At 38.2% G+C, this 18725-nt stretch overlaps 1 protein-coding gene across 4 annotated transcripts in view; it reads left to right on the top strand.

Moving 5' to 3' along the window:
• AKT3 (AKT serine/threonine kinase 3) overlaps nucleotides 1-18725 on the top strand; it is a 114393-nt gene that overhangs the window by 46190 nt on the left and 49478 nt on the right. For all 4 annotated transcript variants that reach the window (XR_003705980.2, XM_028724129.2, XM_028724131.2 and 1 more), the window contains exon 3: nucleotides 13716-13841. Coding sequence is in view for 3 of the 4 variants with exons in the window: in XM_028724129.2 (XP_028579962.1) it covers nucleotides 13716-13841 (126 nt within the window). In the remaining variant the exon portion in view is untranslated. The remainder of the gene's footprint in view (nucleotides 1-13715; nucleotides 13842-18725) is intronic.

Consider the following 18725-nt stretch of genomic DNA (forward strand, 5'->3'; position numbering starts at 1 on the left):
CGCAATATACTGCCTAGCACAGAAATCAAGAAATCGGCATCACAGTCTGACCCTCATACCCATCCTGGACGATGTATCAGTACATCACCCACCCCTATTAGTGGTCAAAATGAGGACCAAATGATTCTGGAAAAGAATTAAAATGAGCACAGAAAATTATAGCTAGTACCTCCAAATAAGAAGTATCTATATAGTTGCAAAAATTTTTATTCTTCTAATCTCACCCTTAGACTTTGATTTAAAGAAAAATTCCACCTGGTGAGACCCCCCCCCCCACGTGTCCCTAAATCTGTTCTAGGGGTTTACTCAACCCTCTGGGGCAGATTTGGGAATGGTGGAAGAGGTGCTTGGTGGGAGGAGATGGGGAAAGTCCCTTTGCACAAGTGGAAATCCTTACGCTGATGGGATGGGATGAATATAACCCTTCATTTCTATAGGAAGGGCAAGTCTCGTCAATATCCAGAATGTTTAAATCCTACACAAAAAGGGAGGGGGGAACCCACAAATGTAAATGTAGAACTTTAAAAGAAATGTATGCAAGGACATTGCCTTTTCTTACAAGCCTCATTCTATTACAAAACCAATGTAATACCACTCAGCTCCTCATTCTAGCCTCTGTCATCACCAAAAAGATAATTTCAAAGAAGCCTTAGCTGTGTACTCTTGCTGCCTTTTTGGCTTAGCTGATACTGTATATATAAACAACTTTCCTGCCTGGTCTTCAAACTTACACAGCTGTGGAGTTTATCTCAGACATAGCTTCCCTCAGCTGAAAATCCTAAATAGAAGTTAATCCCTTCATTATCCAATGGAGCACTAGTTTTACACACAAAAACATAGACACACAAAAACATCATAGTGGCCAAATGATACAAGTATCATGACAATTGGCACTTTTGGCTGGGATTGATAGGAGTTCAACAACATGTGGAAAGACGCAGATTCCTTTCCCCTGGACTAATGCCTTATTTTGATGGCCTGTTATTTATTTATAGTTTGCAGATGAGTAATAAAAAACCATGTTGTGAACTGGCCAGTGATCTTCACATGATCTTCTGTGTGTAATGGATAACTTTATAAAATTTAAAGTAAGTTAAACAATGTGGAGAAAATAAAGTTAAGTGTGTATTCAAGGAATCCAATAAGGGAACATAATGGGAAGATCAGAGGTCACGTTAAATTTAATTACAAAATGATGTACAAAACATGTATCAATTAAGGAATGAATGATTGTTTATTTTTATTTTGTCTTTAACATCTATTGATTATTTCTGTTACACAGTTTTAAAACCAATAAAACATTCACATTTTAAAAAATAATAATTCACATGAAGGGTTGTATACAAAATTAATAGATAAAAAATAAATCACTCCGTGCTGCTCATGCTTATAGGAGAAGTGAGAAAACTCCTGGGAAAGCTAAGGGGTGGACTTTGGTAATCTTTCATAATATGACACCCTGTGCCTCCAAGTGGATCTTCTCAGTTATAAAACTTATTAATTTTACACCTCCTCAGCTCAACAACCTGTGTGGTGGAGCCGTCTACAAAGCCCAAATCCTGTGCTAGAAAGCTGGGATGGAAGCTATTTCAGGAGAATAGCTTGTATCTCAGCTTATTCTCATGTAGTGGCTCTGCTGCCCTTCTCTTCCCCCTCTGTTACTGCCTGATGGACTGGTTGATGCCGTATGATGGTTGATGGAAGGAGGAACCTGCTTTCTCAGCGGAGCTGATGGTGGAACGCCTTGCGATTTGAACGTTTTGGCTCCAGAACACTGCAAACCTGGAAGTGAGTGTTCCGGTTTGCGGATGTTCTTTGGAACCTGAACATCCGATGTGGCTTCCGATTGAGTGCAGGGAGCTCCTGCAGCCAATCAGAAGCTGTGCCTTGGTTTTTGAACGTTTTCGGAAGTTGAATGGACTTCTGGAACAGATTCCGTTTGTCAACTAAGGTACGACTGTATATACATTGTTGTAGTATACAGATAAATATTAGGCGCTTCTCTCCTAGGGAAGAACGAAATTACTATTTTGCAAACCGGTGAATGTAATATAAAAGTTGAATTGCACAAAATGTTTCCTCTAGTTAGCTGTTTAATGAGAAGTTGGAGTGAGAAATGCCTCCTTCTGCGCCAGCCCATGGTGGTTACTCAGCTTTTCTTAAAATCCGTACATTTTTATTCCACATTGGGAGGTACATAAAAATACTGTAACAGAGAAACATGTAGGTTTCTAAACAATTTCTTTTGCAAACAGACTGGAGAAGAAATCTCTCAAAATCAAAAAATTGCATTCTGAAATAAGTGAGATTGTGGCTGCAGTCTTATATCCACTTGCATGGATGTAAGCTTCAAGTGAACTCAGTCAAACCTAGTTCTGAGCAGACATATATAAGATTGTACTGTGTATCACATGCTCTGTGCAGCTTTAATATTTAAGTCTGAACACATGTCTGTTTTTTGAAATCTGTTTTTTTTTTTTTACTCCAGATGATTTCAAGACATTATATGCATCTTTGCACTGATAGCCATCCTTGGATGATAATGCATGTTTCCTATAACATCAAGCTGTTTAAAATATTAAGATATAATAAAGTGTCAGAACAAAACAGATTCTGGGGTTATTTGACAACGTAGTTATCTTCCAAGAAACCCATCAGACTTGCTAGAGTTAAAACATGTTGAAACTTTTGCTTTTCTAGTTACTGAAAAGCACCCCCCCCCCGACAGTGCTGGTCAAACACTGTAGAAGGATATAATGAATAATTAATGCATATTAGGGCTGTAGATCACTTCGACCATATGTGCAAAGCTTTGAAATATGTCTAACTCATATGGTTAGATAAGTACTCAGGACCGATTTATACGAATTGGTTGCAAATTCAAGAACATATATGCGTTGGGCGTACCCATTTCAGAGGCGAAAACAATGAACATAATCTTCTAATCCATGTTTGTTAACACATGATTGTCCCGAAATATTTTTAACTGCCAAAGAGAGAGGAAATAGATAGACGACAGCCCTGAATCCTGATTAGTTTTATGTTTAGCGTCCTGGTATAATTCAGTCAAATCTAAAACATACCAGTTTAGAATTCTGAAATTATTTTGTCCATGATTTTTGTTAGAGATTGAAAGAATGTAATTTACGACATCTTACGTATTTTACCATAATTGTATAACAGTAGAATTAGAAAATATAATCCCATTTTTATCTAGTACCTTTACATTTACACAAAACTTGTATTGGTGAAATAAACTATTCTGTATCATGCATAGGACTTTTACCTTGAAATTCACATAATAATAAGAATGCTGATAATCTCTTGGTTAAGGTATCAGGTTTTCTGGAAAGCATACAGGAGTTATTAATTCCAGTGTCTTTATTTGTTACACAGTTGATTCAGTCACAATGTGGGATTAGCATAATTTCCTTCTTGATTAATTTGATTAGTTGTGAGAGAGAACAGTTTCCAGAGCCATTGATAGTATGTGTCAAGGATTCTGGAAGCATGTTTGTACTTTCATTTAATAACTAGTGCATTTACACACCAATGCTTTAATCCAGCCCTTCCATGCATCAGAAGGGCTGGTGACATGGGAAGAAGGCTCAATGATAGGGCACTGCAGAGCAGTGTACATGGCAGTCGGGTAGGGAGGATGTGGTGGTACGATGGGTCACCCCCCAAGTATTAAGTACAGTGGTACCTCGGGTTAAGTACTTAATTCGTTCTGGAGGTATTTTCTTAACCTGAAACTGTTCTTAACCTGAAGCACCACTTTAGCTAATGGGGCCTCGTGCTGCTGCCGTGCCACCGGAGCACGATTTCTGTTCTCATCCTGAAGTTCTTAACCCGAGGTACTATTTCTGGTTTAGTGGAGTCTGTAACCTGAAACGTATGTAACCTGAAGTGTATGTAACCTGAGGTACCACTGTATTAAGTTCAGAGCAAATGAATTTCTAAAAATTGAAAGGGTTTTCCAGAATTCTTGAATTAAGGACCAATTTTTCATTTCAGTAATGAAATGTACATCTTTCACTGTGTATTTCATAATCGTTTTTTCAGTTTTCCGGGGTATTTTTGTAAGGATCATTTAAACAATTAATGAGCAATTAATAATTTGCAGAGTTGTTGTGACTCGAAATGCAATTCTTTGATATATTTGTGAATAGAGTTTTAAGATCTACCCATTAAGCTAGTACATATAGATTTCCATGGTAAAAGTTATTTTTTAAAACACTTGTGAAAAGTGACCATATTTTTTGTGTTCGCTGTTGGAGGCTGGTTCTAGTTATGTTGAGCTTATACATGTTTGCTCAGAAGTAATTTTAAGTCGCTGCAGTGGTATTTACTCCCTAATAAATGGGGTTACAATTACATAAATTCTAATTCTGCAGCAAATTTAAAAGGGAAAGTGTTGTCTTTAATAGCCAGTGATTCACAATTCTAGGTGGCACTGCAATCCTTAATACATTTACCCAATGCAGAGGGGTGCTTTTTGATCACTCTTTATGTGCACAAAGAACTAATATGGATCCCAGCTGCACACATAGCTGTATTCTGAAATTACAGAAGTGAAGTAGGAGCTCCTTTTCTTTTTCTGGAGAAGTGAAAGTCAGACATGCTCATTTCGACACCCCTCTATCATGCATACTGTAGAGAGCTCTGCAATCAACATTTGATTTTAGTGATTTACTAAAGACCTGACTTTATTGTGCTATTCCTGAATTTATTCATTATTTTATTATTTACTAAATTTCTGAACCACCTTTCATCTGAAGAACACAGGGCGGTTTAAAACCTCATCTGCCTGTGGTTTTTAAACGTTATAAATTAATTTATTTGAAAAAAGGATTGTGACAATTTAAGTTTAAGAAGTGTGGTGTTTCTACCAACTAATTGATTTATCAGATGTACAAACCTCATTAATGGACTTTAGGGACAGTACTTTGGGGAAAGGGGGGCGGGTGCTCCTATAACTGTAGTTTTAAATGGTATTGGTAAGAGAGGAAAATGCTGGCTTCTTTGTGTCCCAGCATTTCTGAAAACCAGTGTTTTGCCTAAATTTGTTTCCAAAAGTCTAAAAGTTTGTTAGGAAATAGTAATACTCACTAGTTTTGTCTAACTGAATAGTTATTTTTAGCATTTCCCCCCTATTTCTTAATAATTGCTAGCCTGGGACAATATTTGAGCTTCAACTCTAGTTAGTTTTGCATTTATTTAACTTCGACAGCTACTATGTAAGTTGCAGTTCTTGTGTGAGATTTTATACACACCCACACCCACCCACCCCTAGTTGTTGGACTCTTAATTCTGATTTTTAAAGTGTACTGGCAGTTGTTTAAAATATTTTGAAGCAAACGGCTGAAATTTCCTGTTTAGCCAAATCACAGACATTTGTTTTTCTTTATTTGGAATACTATTTGATTATAAAAATAATTAAGGCTTACTTAGTTTTAAAAATGGAAAATGGAAAATATATTACAAATAAAATGCAGAAAAACCCAAACTTTCTAACAACCTTTCTTTGAGGCACTGACAGTTGTCATTCTGGGTAAAAATAATATTCTAATGTCTAATCTTAGGTAACACTGCCCTCAGAGGGCCAAGGTAAGTAAATTCAGTTTTTATAACAAATATTTTTTGGCTGGGGAACTCCTTTTAAGATTGATTCATTTGAAATCCTGTTTCTTTATTCATCTTATATTTGTTATATATCTTTCATGTAGTTTTCATTTGTTTTATTTCCTCTATTTTGCTATATTATTTTATGTCTGGTTCTAAAGGGCATCTCTGTATTTATACCTGGTTTATAAAGGCATAACCTAGTTTGAAATTAAGCAATCCTGTCTACTTGGTTTCTCCCCAACACAGGGGCTGCTTAGTAAATTGATAAAGCATTTCAAACAGGTTTTTTTTTGGGGGGGGGGGCATTGTGTGTATATGAGAGAGAGAGAGAGAGAGAGAGAGAGAGAGAGGAGAGAGAAGAGAGAGAGAGAAATCTCACGTTTGTCTATTCAACAGCTGTTGCTCCTTTTTAGGAAGTCTAATGCAGAATCCTAGTGTATTAACTCTACATGTGAATTAGGTATATTTTTCGTGTGTGATTTTTCTGTTAGGATGACTTTTCCTCTACTGTTATCCATATGGGTAAAAGTTCTCCTTCCAGTTATGCTAGCCTAATTTAGTTGAAACATGTGAACACATCTTCTTACTAGAAGTGTTATATTCAGGGACATATATTTTCCAGGTTAAACAACGCTGCCCAGGCTTGTACCCCAAGGAGGTAACTTTAGTGCTGCTATTGCAGCGGTTTGACTTCAGCTCCAGAGGTGCACTCTATTTGAGACAGGCAGATGCCAACAACTTTTCTTAAATGATCTAGGCCAGGCATAGGAGCCAATTCCTGGGGCTGAGGGGTCTCCAGCCCTCCCAATAAAATATTTGAGGGGGCTGGGCCCCCCAAAGTTGATGGGCATTGCCATTCAAATGGTGTGTGCACACTGCATCATGTGATCGATTATGTGGGGCAGGTCTTACCTGGCCCCCAATATTTTATTGAAGTTGGCATCCCTGGGGCCAGGGATGGGAACCTGTGACCCTCCAGATGTTAATTCACTCCGGGGGGGGGGGGGATTTCCTGCTACCAGGGCTTGTGTTTCTGTCAACACCCTAGTTGACCTCTGAATTGGAGAAATGATATGGGCAGATGCACTTTCTTTTGGTAGAACTTAGGCTCCTTGGTTTTCTGAAGGGGAAACCAGTTGCTTGGGTAGACACTTATATCAACAGAGAATGAAAATTAAAGACCAATCTGACTAAAAATGAGGTGGACCTCATTTTAAGGCGTCCTCTGTGGTGGTAGTGGCGGTGAAGAAACTACACTTCTCTGCCACTGTTGCAATGACACAGTTTTACCATTTGGAATATTCTGCTTGCTGAGAGGATTGTTACATAATATTTATTATTATTTATTATAATAGCCCCAAAGATAGTTAGGAGAACCCCTCAGCAGCGACCAGTTTGTCATAACACTTTGATGATAAAACCATGTGTATCCATTCTAACTTAGACTCTGTATATAAGAGCAGCATCTATGACTGTGGCTCCAGTGTGTGTTTGTCCTATTTTTATATATAAGTTTCTGCTTGTTCAGCCTGAGAATATGGACATGTTGCTTGGAAGACTGTGTTCCAGACCAACATCCATCATGACTGTTTAAGAACACTAGAAGGGGACTGGGCATGTGGGTGATGGAAAATGTGCATGTTTCCCTGATTGAGAGCTGTATTCCAACTAGAGATGTGAAAGCCCAGGGATTAGGTATAAATATTTCCCCCAAGTCTGTCCCCCCCATAAAAAATGGAAAAAAGGAGTGCGGAATATTTTCTTTATGAATGGCGGTTAAAATGTTAAAGACACCCCTATGATGTCTAAAAACTATGAAACAGAAGACTTATAAGTAAGACAGTATTGTTGTTGTTGTTGTTTAGTCGTTTAGTCGTGTCCGACTCTTCGTGACCCCATGGACCAGAGCACGCCAGGCACCTCTGTCCTCCACTACTTCCCGCAGTTTGGTCAGACTCATGCTGGTAACCTCGAAAACACTATCCAACCATCTCGTCCTCTGTCGCCCCCTTCTCCTTGTGCCCTCCATCTTTCCCAGCATCAGGGTCTTCTCCAGGGAGTCTTCTCTTCTCATGAGGTGGCCAAAGTACTGGAGCCTCAGCTTCACGATCTGTCCTTCCAGTGAGCACTCAGGGCTGATTTCCTTAAGAATGGATGCGTTTGATCTTCTTGCAGTCCATGGGACTCTCAAGAGTCTTCTCCAGCACCATAATTCAAAAGCATCAATTCTTCGGCGATCAGCCTTCTTTATGGTCCAGCTCTCACTTCCATACATCACTACTGGGAAAACCATGGCTTTAACTATACGGACCTTTGTTGGCAAGGTGATGTCTCTACTTCTCAAGATGCTGTCTAGGCCTGTCATTGCCCTTCTCCCAAGAAGGAGGCGTCTTTTAATTTCGTGGCTGCTGTCACCATCTGCAGTGATCATGGAGCCCAAGAAAGTAAAATCTCTCACTGCCTCCATTTCTTCCCCTTCTATTTGCCAGGAGGTGATGGGACCAGTGGCCATGATCTTCGTTTTTTTGATGTTGAGCTTCAGACCATATTTTGCACTCTCCTCTTTCACCCTCATTAAAAGGTTCTTTAATTCCTCCTCACTTTCTGCCATCAAGGTTGTGTCATCTGCATATCTGAGGTTGTTGATATTTCTTCCGGCAATCTTAATTCCAGTTTGGGATTCTTCCAGCCCAGCCTTTCGCATGATGTATTCTGCATATAAATTAAATAAGCAGGGAGACAAAATACAGCCTTGTCGTACTCCTTTCCCAATTTTGAACCAATCAGTTGTTCCATATCCAGTTCTAACTGTAGCTTCTTGTCCCACATAGAGATTTCTCAGGAGACAGATGAGGTGATCAGGCACTCCCATTTCTTTAAGAACTTGCCATAGTTTGCTGTGGTCGACACAGTCAAAGGCTTTTGCATAGTCAATGAAGCAGAAGTAGATGTCTTTCTGGAACTCTCTAGCTTTCTCCATAATCCAGCGCATGTTTGCAATTTGGTCTCTGGTTCCTCTGCCTCTTCTAAATCCAGCTTGCACTTCTGGGAGTTCTCGATCCACATACTGCTTAAGCCTTCCTTGTAGAATTTTAAGCATAACCTTGCTAGCATGTGAAATGAGTGCAATTGTGCGGTAGTTGGAGCATTCTTTGGCACTACCCTTCTTTGGGACTGGGATGTAGACTGATCTTCTCCAATCTTCTGGCCACTGCTGAGTTTTCCAAATTTGCTGGCATATTGAGTGTAGCACCTTAACAGCATCATCTTTTAAAATTTTAAATAGTTCAGCTGGAATACCATCACTTCCACTGGCCTTGTTATTTGCAGTGCTTTCTAAGGCCCATTTGACTTCAGTAAGACAGTATAGATAATTGCAATTCCTGTATACTGAGGACAAGCAATCCTTGAATTGTAAGCTGAAAAACTTCTCAAATCCAAGAGCAAGATGTATTTCTACCTCTTGGGGGCACTGTCATTATCACACGAGAAAGAAGAAGGGATCAACACCTTCTTTGCTTTTGAAAGGGTAGAGAAACTTGTTTCAGTCTAGGAAGGAGGAGAAACAGGAACTGAAACTGATAGCACTAGCTCAGAAAAAAGGGCTGATTAAATTTCATGTATATTCATTGATTTCCCCAGTTTTCCCCCTCAGTTCATTTTAGGGAAATAAGTGCTGTATGTCTGCTTGACACTTGATTGTTCTTGATTTTTCTAATGTTGATTGTTTCTTCTGTTTTTATTGTTTTTTGCCTGCTCCTCATAAATTGGCCAAAGAGGTCCCTTACCATTCAGTAGCTTGTAGCTCCATTTGTGAAATATCTCTTAAAGAAAATTCATTTTGCAATTATTTTCTGAATAAACTGCATTTTGAAATATACAACATAGTTTTTATGGCAAACCAAGTTATCCATGATACATTTTATGTTCCAAAAATAATAAAATGACTTTCAATCTGTAAATGGTTATATATTTTCCGATTCCCTTCCCCCAGATTTCTTATTTTTATAAAACCACCCCCTCAAGGGAAAAACAGTTTTCCCCATGGCTTCAAGATTTCTTGAAATTTTTACATCACTGTTTCCAACTTCATTGAAGAAAATAAGTTGTGAGAACTTAACTATAAAAAGCCTCCTTCAAGCCAACCACCCTTGATAATTCTTGGCTAGTGTAACTTACTCTTTTAGAATAAGATGTTGAAGCAAGTGGTGACAGCTCCAGGCTTTCTTGGTTGACACTATTTAGATCAGCACAGCCCAACATTTCATACCAAGTGGGCTGCAAGAGTACTTTGGCATGAAACAATGCTTTGTTGTGTGGCATGGGGGGGCAGAATTTGACTCCCCCATCCCTTGTGCTACCTTCCCAAAATCAACTAAGTGAGGGGCTGGGATTTGGGGAGGAGTTGCAAGGCTCTGGCAGGGTCCTAGAGCTCCCCACCTCATGTCTGAGCCCTCATGTTTCCTTCCCAAAGCCCAGCACCTCGCTTACCTGGCTTTGGGAGGGCAACACAAGGGCTGTGGGGGTGGGATCAAATGTTGAGGACTGCTCAAAAGGCACTGAGTGCCGCATATGGCCATTGGGCTGTGCGTTGGATCAGCTTGATTAATATACGTTCCTATCTTGCTCCTAGTTTCGAGGGTGAAACAGCCTTTGTCATATTTTACTAGGAACTTGAAAAGTGAATGCATCTCATTTGGTTCTGTTGGACCTTTCAGCAACTCAGTACCATCAACCATAGCATGCTTCTGAGGCATCTGGCTGTTTGCCTCTTTTCAGCCCCTGTGTGCCCTCAGAATCTCTCTCTGGCGATCTTCTGTAGCAAATTTTGTGGTTGCGTGGGTGACTACAGGAGTGGAGGAGTGGAAATGGAAGCCTTGTTAGATTTCACCTTAAATGAGCAAAAATGAAACAACAAATTATCCACTTAGCACAGCAGCATTCTTTTTATAGTAATCTATGTTTTCATTTGGGGATGCGGGTGGCGCTGTGGGTTAAACCACAGAGCCTAGGGCTTGCCGATCAGAAGGTCGCGGTTCGAATCCCCGCGACGGGGTGAGCTCCCGTTGCTCAGTCCCTGCTCCTGCCAACCTAGCAGTTCGAAAGCATGTCAAAGTGCAAGTAGATAAATAGGTACCGCTCTGGCGGGAAGGTAAACGGCGTTTCCGTGCGCTGCTCGGGTTCACCAGAAGTGGCTTAGTCATGCTGGCTTTATGACCTGGAAACTCCCTTGGCCAATAAAGCGAGATGAGCGCTGCAACCTCAGTCAGCCATGACTGGACCTAATGGTCAGGGGTTCCTTTACCTTTACCTTTTATGTTTTCATTTTAAAGTCATTCTTGCCCCCTGAAATAAATGGGGTTGAAAGATCCATAATTTTGGCCAGATGTACTCAGACGTTAAAGTGAACAACTTAATGACCTATTTTTCCCCAATTTAATTTAACATTGTGAAAGAGAGAAAGAGCATCAGTTAAGCATGTACTTAACCCTTCCACTGGGGAAAAAATGGAAACAAATGAATTTTGAAGTTTCTCCTGAATCCACAGCTTCAGCCTTGTTTGGACCTTCCTGTGCTTTATTTTCTAAGAAGAATAAGTTGAAATGTCTGTGATACAACATGAATTAGTTTAATCCTATTTTAAGCAATGCTCTGTAGTAGCTTTAAATAGCTTGACCGATATATAAATGATGTGAATTACTCAGTTTTCTCCAATGCAGTGTACAAAATTAGAGACCTCTTCCTTAATTATAAGGAGTATGTTTCTGAAACCTAAAAGGCGTAAATGTAAGCAAAATAATAATTTAGCTTACATTTAACACAGCAGGAAGTTGGATAGAAAATAATACTCTAAAGCAAAACTACTGCTATCTTAACTACTCCAGAGTTGCACTTGATTAAATTATCACAAAGTGTTCCCTCTGTTTTACTCAATGGATTACTGGTCCACTCAGTTTAGCTTTTCAAATGTGAATATTCGACCTTGCCTTTCGTGTTATATACTAGGGTGTGGAAATGTCACCTTACATATGTGGTTATTTCTGTCACTCTTTTCTTTCATATGAAACCAAAGGTAAACACACCTTAATATTATAAGAACTAAAATTGTTGCAGAGAGTTTTTAGCAAAATTCAGACTTACCTCATTTATTAATTATCTCATTTATTAATCAATAGAGTTATTAGTTTGGTAAGTCAGCAGATTGCAACAGACACTCAAAAAAGTCTCTCACAATATCCTTGCTGATGAAATAGTAAATGTGGGCTGAATTACACTACTACCATGTCAATCCACAGCTATTTGAACAAATGGATTCAATGAGGATATAGAGGGAATGCTTATCAAATCTGCAGATAACACAAAACTCAGAGGACTAGTAAACTGAATAGATGACAAAATCAAGATTGAAAACTATCTTGGCAGGTTGGATACTTGGTTGAAAACAAGATAAATTAAATTCCTATATTTAGGTTCAAAAAAAATCAGAAGGATACATACAGGATTAAAGAGATCTGTTTGACAGGATCTAAAACTCTTAGCTGATGACAACATGAATATAAACCAGCAATGCAGTGCACTTGCTAATCATAAGCTCTAATAACTGAAGCACAGAGTCAAGATTGCTAGTTGTAATACTTCCGCTCTATTCTGAACTGGTTCGGCCACTTCAGAATACAGTGTCCTGTTCTGGGCAGCACATTTTAAGAAGGATATTGACAAATTGGGGCATGTCTAGATGAGGGTGACCAGGATGGTGAAGCATGTATAAACCAATCCTTGCAAGAGATAGTTGAAAGATCTAGGTATGTTTATCCTGAAGAGGTGAAAATTAAGGGAAAGCATGATAACAGTCTTCAAATATCTTAGCAGCTGTCACACAGAAGATGGTGTAGACATGTTCTTGCATTGAATGTATCATCTAGTTGGCCCTGAGAAATCCCTGCCTATTTTAAACCCTCTGGGAGGGAAGCAGTCTTATCTCAACTGTACCGAGGTTTGGAAAAAAACCCAGGAGAGATTCCAGCTGTTTTTAATCTTCTCCAAGCTGCAGCACCAACGAGCCTTTGTGGAAAATGGTGTTGGGCATTCTCCTTGCCTGAAGGCAAACACTCTCTCCTAGACATTTGTGAATGTCTAGATGTCCAGTCAAAGGAATGCACACACGAACATATTATCAAAAGACCCAACACAAAAGCACAGTTGAATCAAATAAGCTGTTGCCAGATAAACATTTTTTAATTCAAGCAGGGACAAATGTCATGCTTTCAATGTCTGTTTCCTTTTTACTGTAACTATGAGGTACATCAAAATTGTTCAGAATAGGGGCCAGGGTGGTAGAGAAGTTAGATTCAAAATGGTGGTTCCTGGGCAGAGCTGGTGCTCAACATACAGCGGGACACCATCCACCTTCTTTTCACCAGTCTGCTTCTTTTTTGTAGTCATAATTGAATCTGGCCTAATTTGAAGCAAAAACATCCCACTTCCTCCCCTGCCCCATCCAAATGAAACCACTCCACTTCATTTTTTCCCTTCCACTTCTAGGACTGGGTAAGTCAATTACTATACACCATGACCTGTATATACTGGGAAGACTCTGCATATGAGATAGTAAAGGTCACTGTTTCTAACAGGCCAATTTTGAGGAGGGAGAAAGAATTATTGTGGCTATTGGGAGTCAGAATCCGCTGTCAATCTACTGTGACTCATCCAGTGAACTACAAGTAAATGAAAACCTGTCTTCTGCCTATTCTGTTTGAATGAATGAATCCCGTTTGAATGAATGAATATCCAAACAGTATTTTTTTAAAAAGAAATTAAAAGTAGAAGAGAATTAAACAAGCTAGGTTTGCAAGCTTTTTATCAACCTGTGCTACTGTGCCCTTAACAACATTTAGATCTGCAGAGATTCACAGAAGAGGATGTTTAGGTACATTCTTGAAAAGGTTTCACTTACTAATGTCTGTAAATCTAACTATTGTTAAGCAAACAGGATGAGACCCATCCAGTTTTTTTCTGATCATTTGGCAACGCTATAATGAATATTTCAAGATTCATATTAATCCTTGAATTAATCTTTTCTTATATAGGTGAATATATAAAAAACTGGAGGCCAAGATACTTCCTATTGAAGACAGATGGCTCTTTCATAGGCTATAAGGAAAAGCCGCAAGATGTGGATCTACCATATCCTCTTAACAACTTTTCTGTAGCAAGTGAGTATCTTCAGTAACCACTCAAATTTTATTTTAACGGATCACTGAAAAACTTTGGAAAGGCATAGGTTTTAGTGTTGTCTTTTAAATATCCTTTTGGTTTGGTTAGAAATTTGAAATATTTCCCCCCCAGTCCAGCTCCTGTATGAAATTTCATACACAAAATAGTTATTAGATCCCCAAACTCTGGTAAATGGAAACATCTGCTGAAACCTGTGTATTTTATATAGGATTGCTATGTATTATTATTATTATTATTATTATTATTATTATTATTAATTTATACCCCACCCATCTGGCTGAGTCTCCCCAGCCACTCTGGGTGGCTCCCAATCAAATGTTAAAAACAGTACAGCATTAAATATTTAAAACTTCCCTAAATAGGGAAAACTGCAAAATTCACATATATATCTATATAAGGAAGTTAAGTGGAGCCTTCTCCAGATTTAAAAATAAGTTTTTAATAGAAATGCAATATGATGTTCCAAGCAAATCTAAAAAAAGATGAAATACATAAGTTGCTTTGCTAAGATGGTGTAATGTTTGCATCACAGTGTTGCAATTCACATTAATATTTCTTGGTTTACAAAAAATAAGGATCCATTCATTCTGTTTCCTAGGAAAATGTTGATGTTAAGTCATTAATCATAGTAATTTTAACAGTGAAATTATTTTAATCTGTTTCAAGGATCATAACAGAAAAGTTTTCTGGGGGGAAAGAACATCAATAGTTTAGTATATCAGAAATGCTACTTTACAACTGCAATTTATCAGCAGTTTCAGTGCCCTAAAATCTTGATTGGATGTGGTGGCATTGAGTGTTATTAATGAATGAATGAATGAATGAATAGAAAGAGAATGGTAGGGTTGCCATATTTCAAACAGTGGAGCTCCTTTTGGCAAAGTTGTCTAGTATATGGTAGATATGGATCTAGACAACACATTACTTAAAGATGCATTTGATGCATCCTTTGATGCATAAGCACTTAATCCTGAGTAGAATGGATTGTGGTGCTGGATGATCAAGATGTTATGATGTTGTACTGGATCCCGAATTTTTGGACACCACCTTGTAGTGGGTGGTGGATCTTTTTGAACTCCTACAGTATGATTTGTGATGACCCTGTTTGTTGTGGGCTGCTGTACCCTCAGTCCTTGGGGAGTGGATGCAATTTCATGCCATCATGTAGTGAACATTCTTCTAAGTGTATAGTTTGGTATATTCTTAAGCTTATTTGAACTTCCAGTTCAAAGGGGGTATTTGGGGAATGTCACACACCTCTCATTTTATTTATTTTGATTACAAGTCAAGTAGACCTCCAAAATGACAAGATAAAAAAGTCACACCCAGGCACTTCATAAGATCAAAAAATGCCACACCCATGCACTTTTCTTGAAAGAATCCACACAGAACATTCTGTCAGTAAAAATAATGTTATTATTCCATGCACACAAAACCAAGAATATGGTCATATCAGTCCCCATTACTAAAGCAGTATTGTTTCAGAAACTTAGTAGATTTTGGAAATGAGAATTTTTATATGTGCTGCTCTTAATTTGAAAACTCACTGTAATGCGTAACCTATATTGCAAAATAAAACAATATGTAAGTACTAGGTCAGTCACAATACAGTGGTGCCTCAGGTTAAGTACTTAATTCGTTCCAGAGGTCTGTACTTAACCTGAAACTGTTATTAACCTGAAGCACCACTTTAGCTAATGGGGCCTCCTGCTGCTGCCGTGCTGCCAGAGCCCAATTTCTGTTCTCATCCTGAAGCAAAGTTCTTAACCTGAAGCACTATTTCTGGGTTAGTGGTGTCTGTAACCTTAATCGTATGTAACCTGAAGCGTATGTAACCCGAGGTACCACTGTACCTAATAGTGGAAATAATAGCTTCCAGTGAGCCATGAGGAAGCAAAACTTTATTGTTATTATTATTTATTTTTATTGCTTCTATTTAACATGTGTCAGCATGTTAATACAGTATGTTTTGTAGTTCAAAACCTATAGCAAATACCAATATAGCTGTGTTTGCTGACACTTCCTCAGCTACAGAAGCAGTTGAACTATATAATTCTGCCCTGCCCCCTTTTTTATCTGTAGAAACTTTAGAAGCTAGTGCATATATTGTCCCCCTAAAGAGCTTAGAAGGATTCTGACAGGATTTAGAATTTTCTAAAAATACTCACCTGCTTGTGTATTTGTTTAAGTGTTTTATTGTTGTAAACACCCTGGGTTTTCTTCTGAAAGCAGAAATGCAGTGTATAAATGACTTGTTAAAAATGCCCAAGGAATCATAGCAGGAGGGGGCCTTGGAAAATGAGTGCAAGCAAAGGTTCTTTGGGTTGAGCAAGCATACAAGTTGCACGTCCCTTGCAGTTGTAGACATACCTCTGGGACTTAAGCTGCTCTGTAGAATTGCTCATTAAGATGAAGATAATTTCAAATATTTATCATGGATTGACATCCCCATAGAATGCCTAAAATTCTTGAACTGGACGTATGCATTTAGTAAGCTTCACTTAGGCCAGAGCTACACATTACATGAAATGTGTGGTAGCTGCCAAATGCAGCAACCACATGTTTAATTTCCCCCTCCATAACATCTTGAGGTGTTCTTCTTTGATCCCACTGAACATTCTTGGCTGCTGCTGTCAGGGAAATGAGCATTTCCATGATGTCAAGACCTAGGTAAGTTATCTTCAGAATTACAGAGGGAGTGAAGGTAATTAACCATACGGTAGCCTTTTGGCAGAAGCTGACAAATGTAATGTGTAGTTTTGGCCTTAGGAGAGCATCATATTGTATATATGTTGGTTCTTGAAATGGACTGTTCTTAACCATGTTGAGAAATGTTAATTTAAAAAAAAACTATTTAAATTAATAAATGTCCTTAATGGAGGACATTAAATGTCCTTAATGGGGAAAACTATGCTGGAGGTTAAATAGTTAAACATTTAACAATTCAAACTTTAAACTTTTAATAATTTCTGAACAGATGATATGTTTTTTTGGTAGCTTTTTTTTGGAACTGGCAGGTTTTAGGCCGTCTAATTGGCTTCCCAGCTTTACAGAGTAATTACAGCTTCAAGCAAACTTTGTCATCTGTGGTTCAGAATGGTGTAAGATAAACAAAATGTTTTGATATACAGCTTGTAGTTAAGAGCTGTTCAGGAGAGTTTAACATAACCGTGTCATTTAGAGACTAGTGCAGTTTTTGTTTCAAGCCAATAGTTGCTATATTACAATATCTTTGTGTGTGCCAGACATTTTAGGGATGTGGTAAGGAAAATCACTGGCATTTTTACACATAATTCTAAACCATGGTTTAGTGCTACATGCATGAGCCTCTCCTCCTTTGGCATGGTCACAATAGATTAGAAGCTTTTGCTTTTAAACTGTCCAGAGCCCTTTTTGGGTCCAAATTTAGGAAACTCTGGATATTTTAAAGTATAATTTAGCCAGACCAGGCTCAAACTTGTGTTTTTAGTTCTAAAGTGTAGGTGGAGATATGCCATAGTAAGATGGGAGATGGGAGCACACAAGCATAAAGCTCATTTTTTTGGGTGCTAAATTATGGTTTAATGTTACATCTAAGACAAAACAGTTGTTTCATGTTATAGAAATGATCCCAGTGGTTCAGAAAACCTTTAAAATAATGTTCACCATCCTGGCCATGGAACAGAAAAAGGGGAAACTTTTTCACACTTGGAATATTTTGCTAACATCATATTCCTATTTATTATTGTGACAGTGTTTGATCACTCCAGTTATTAAATTCTTAAAACTCTTATGACTGCAATGGTCTTGAATAATACTTAGAATGAAAGCTGTAAAATAATGATCCATATTTCTTGGTTGTAGATAACTATCATGCTGGGCCTTCCTGTTTTTATTGGCTTGCTCATCTTTTTCAGTGATACTCTAGAGTTCCAACTGTTTTTTAATTGAGATTCATCTTTTTAATTACATTTGTTTATGTATAGCAGCAAACTTGAAGAGGAGATGATTGCAGTGTTCACTTGGTAGTGACCCAGCAATGGCTTGAACATTCTGAGCCAGTACCGATCGCCAGATTAATACATTTTGTACATTTCATTATTTTCCAACATTCTTTTTCTATAGGTCCATACAGTTTTCATTTATTAATAAAGAATATTATAATAGTCCTTCATAGCTTTGTTTATTTAAGGGGAAGACATCTAGCTCAAAGATGGAGCCCCATGCTTTGGATGCTAAGAGTTCAGGTTCAAACATTATTAAGCATGATTATCATAATCAAAAGCTTGGGAGAAGAGATACATCTTAACTTGGTGGTGAAAGTATGCTAATGTCAGTGCAATACAGCTCTTGCTGGGAAGAGCATCCCATAGATGAAGGGCCCCTACTGAAAAGTGCCCTTTCCCTTGTTGCCACTCTCCAAAGCTCTCTGATAGGGGACATCAGGAGAAGGGCTTAAGTTGATGAGTTTTAACATGCATGTATGTGAAAATTTGATCATTCTATTTATCCATAGATCAATACAAAGTAACTGAGTGGCTTTATTTCTTTATTTGATACATGTCACCTTCAACATAGAGTTATGCTCCATGGGTGGCTAACAGAGTAGTGAGAAACAAAATGTACATTTTTTAAAAAACAAAACAATGCATACGAACTAATGCAGCAAATTAAAACAGCAACAGCTGGTAAACTCAAACTAATACAGCAAATTAAAACAGCAACAGCTGGTAAAATCAAACTAATACAGCAAATTAAAACAGCAACAGCTGATAAACTCAAACTGTTCTAAGTTAAATAATGCTTATGATAGCAGTGCTTAGAAGCCTGGAACAACACAAATGTTTTTGTCTGGTACATAAATGACAGTAATGAGATCTCTA

This window comes from Podarcis muralis, chromosome 3 (genome assembly GCF_964188315.1).
Source record: "Podarcis muralis chromosome 3, rPodMur119.hap1.1, whole genome shotgun sequence".
Taxonomy (NCBI): Eukaryota; Metazoa; Chordata; class Lepidosauria; order Squamata; family Lacertidae; genus Podarcis; species Podarcis muralis.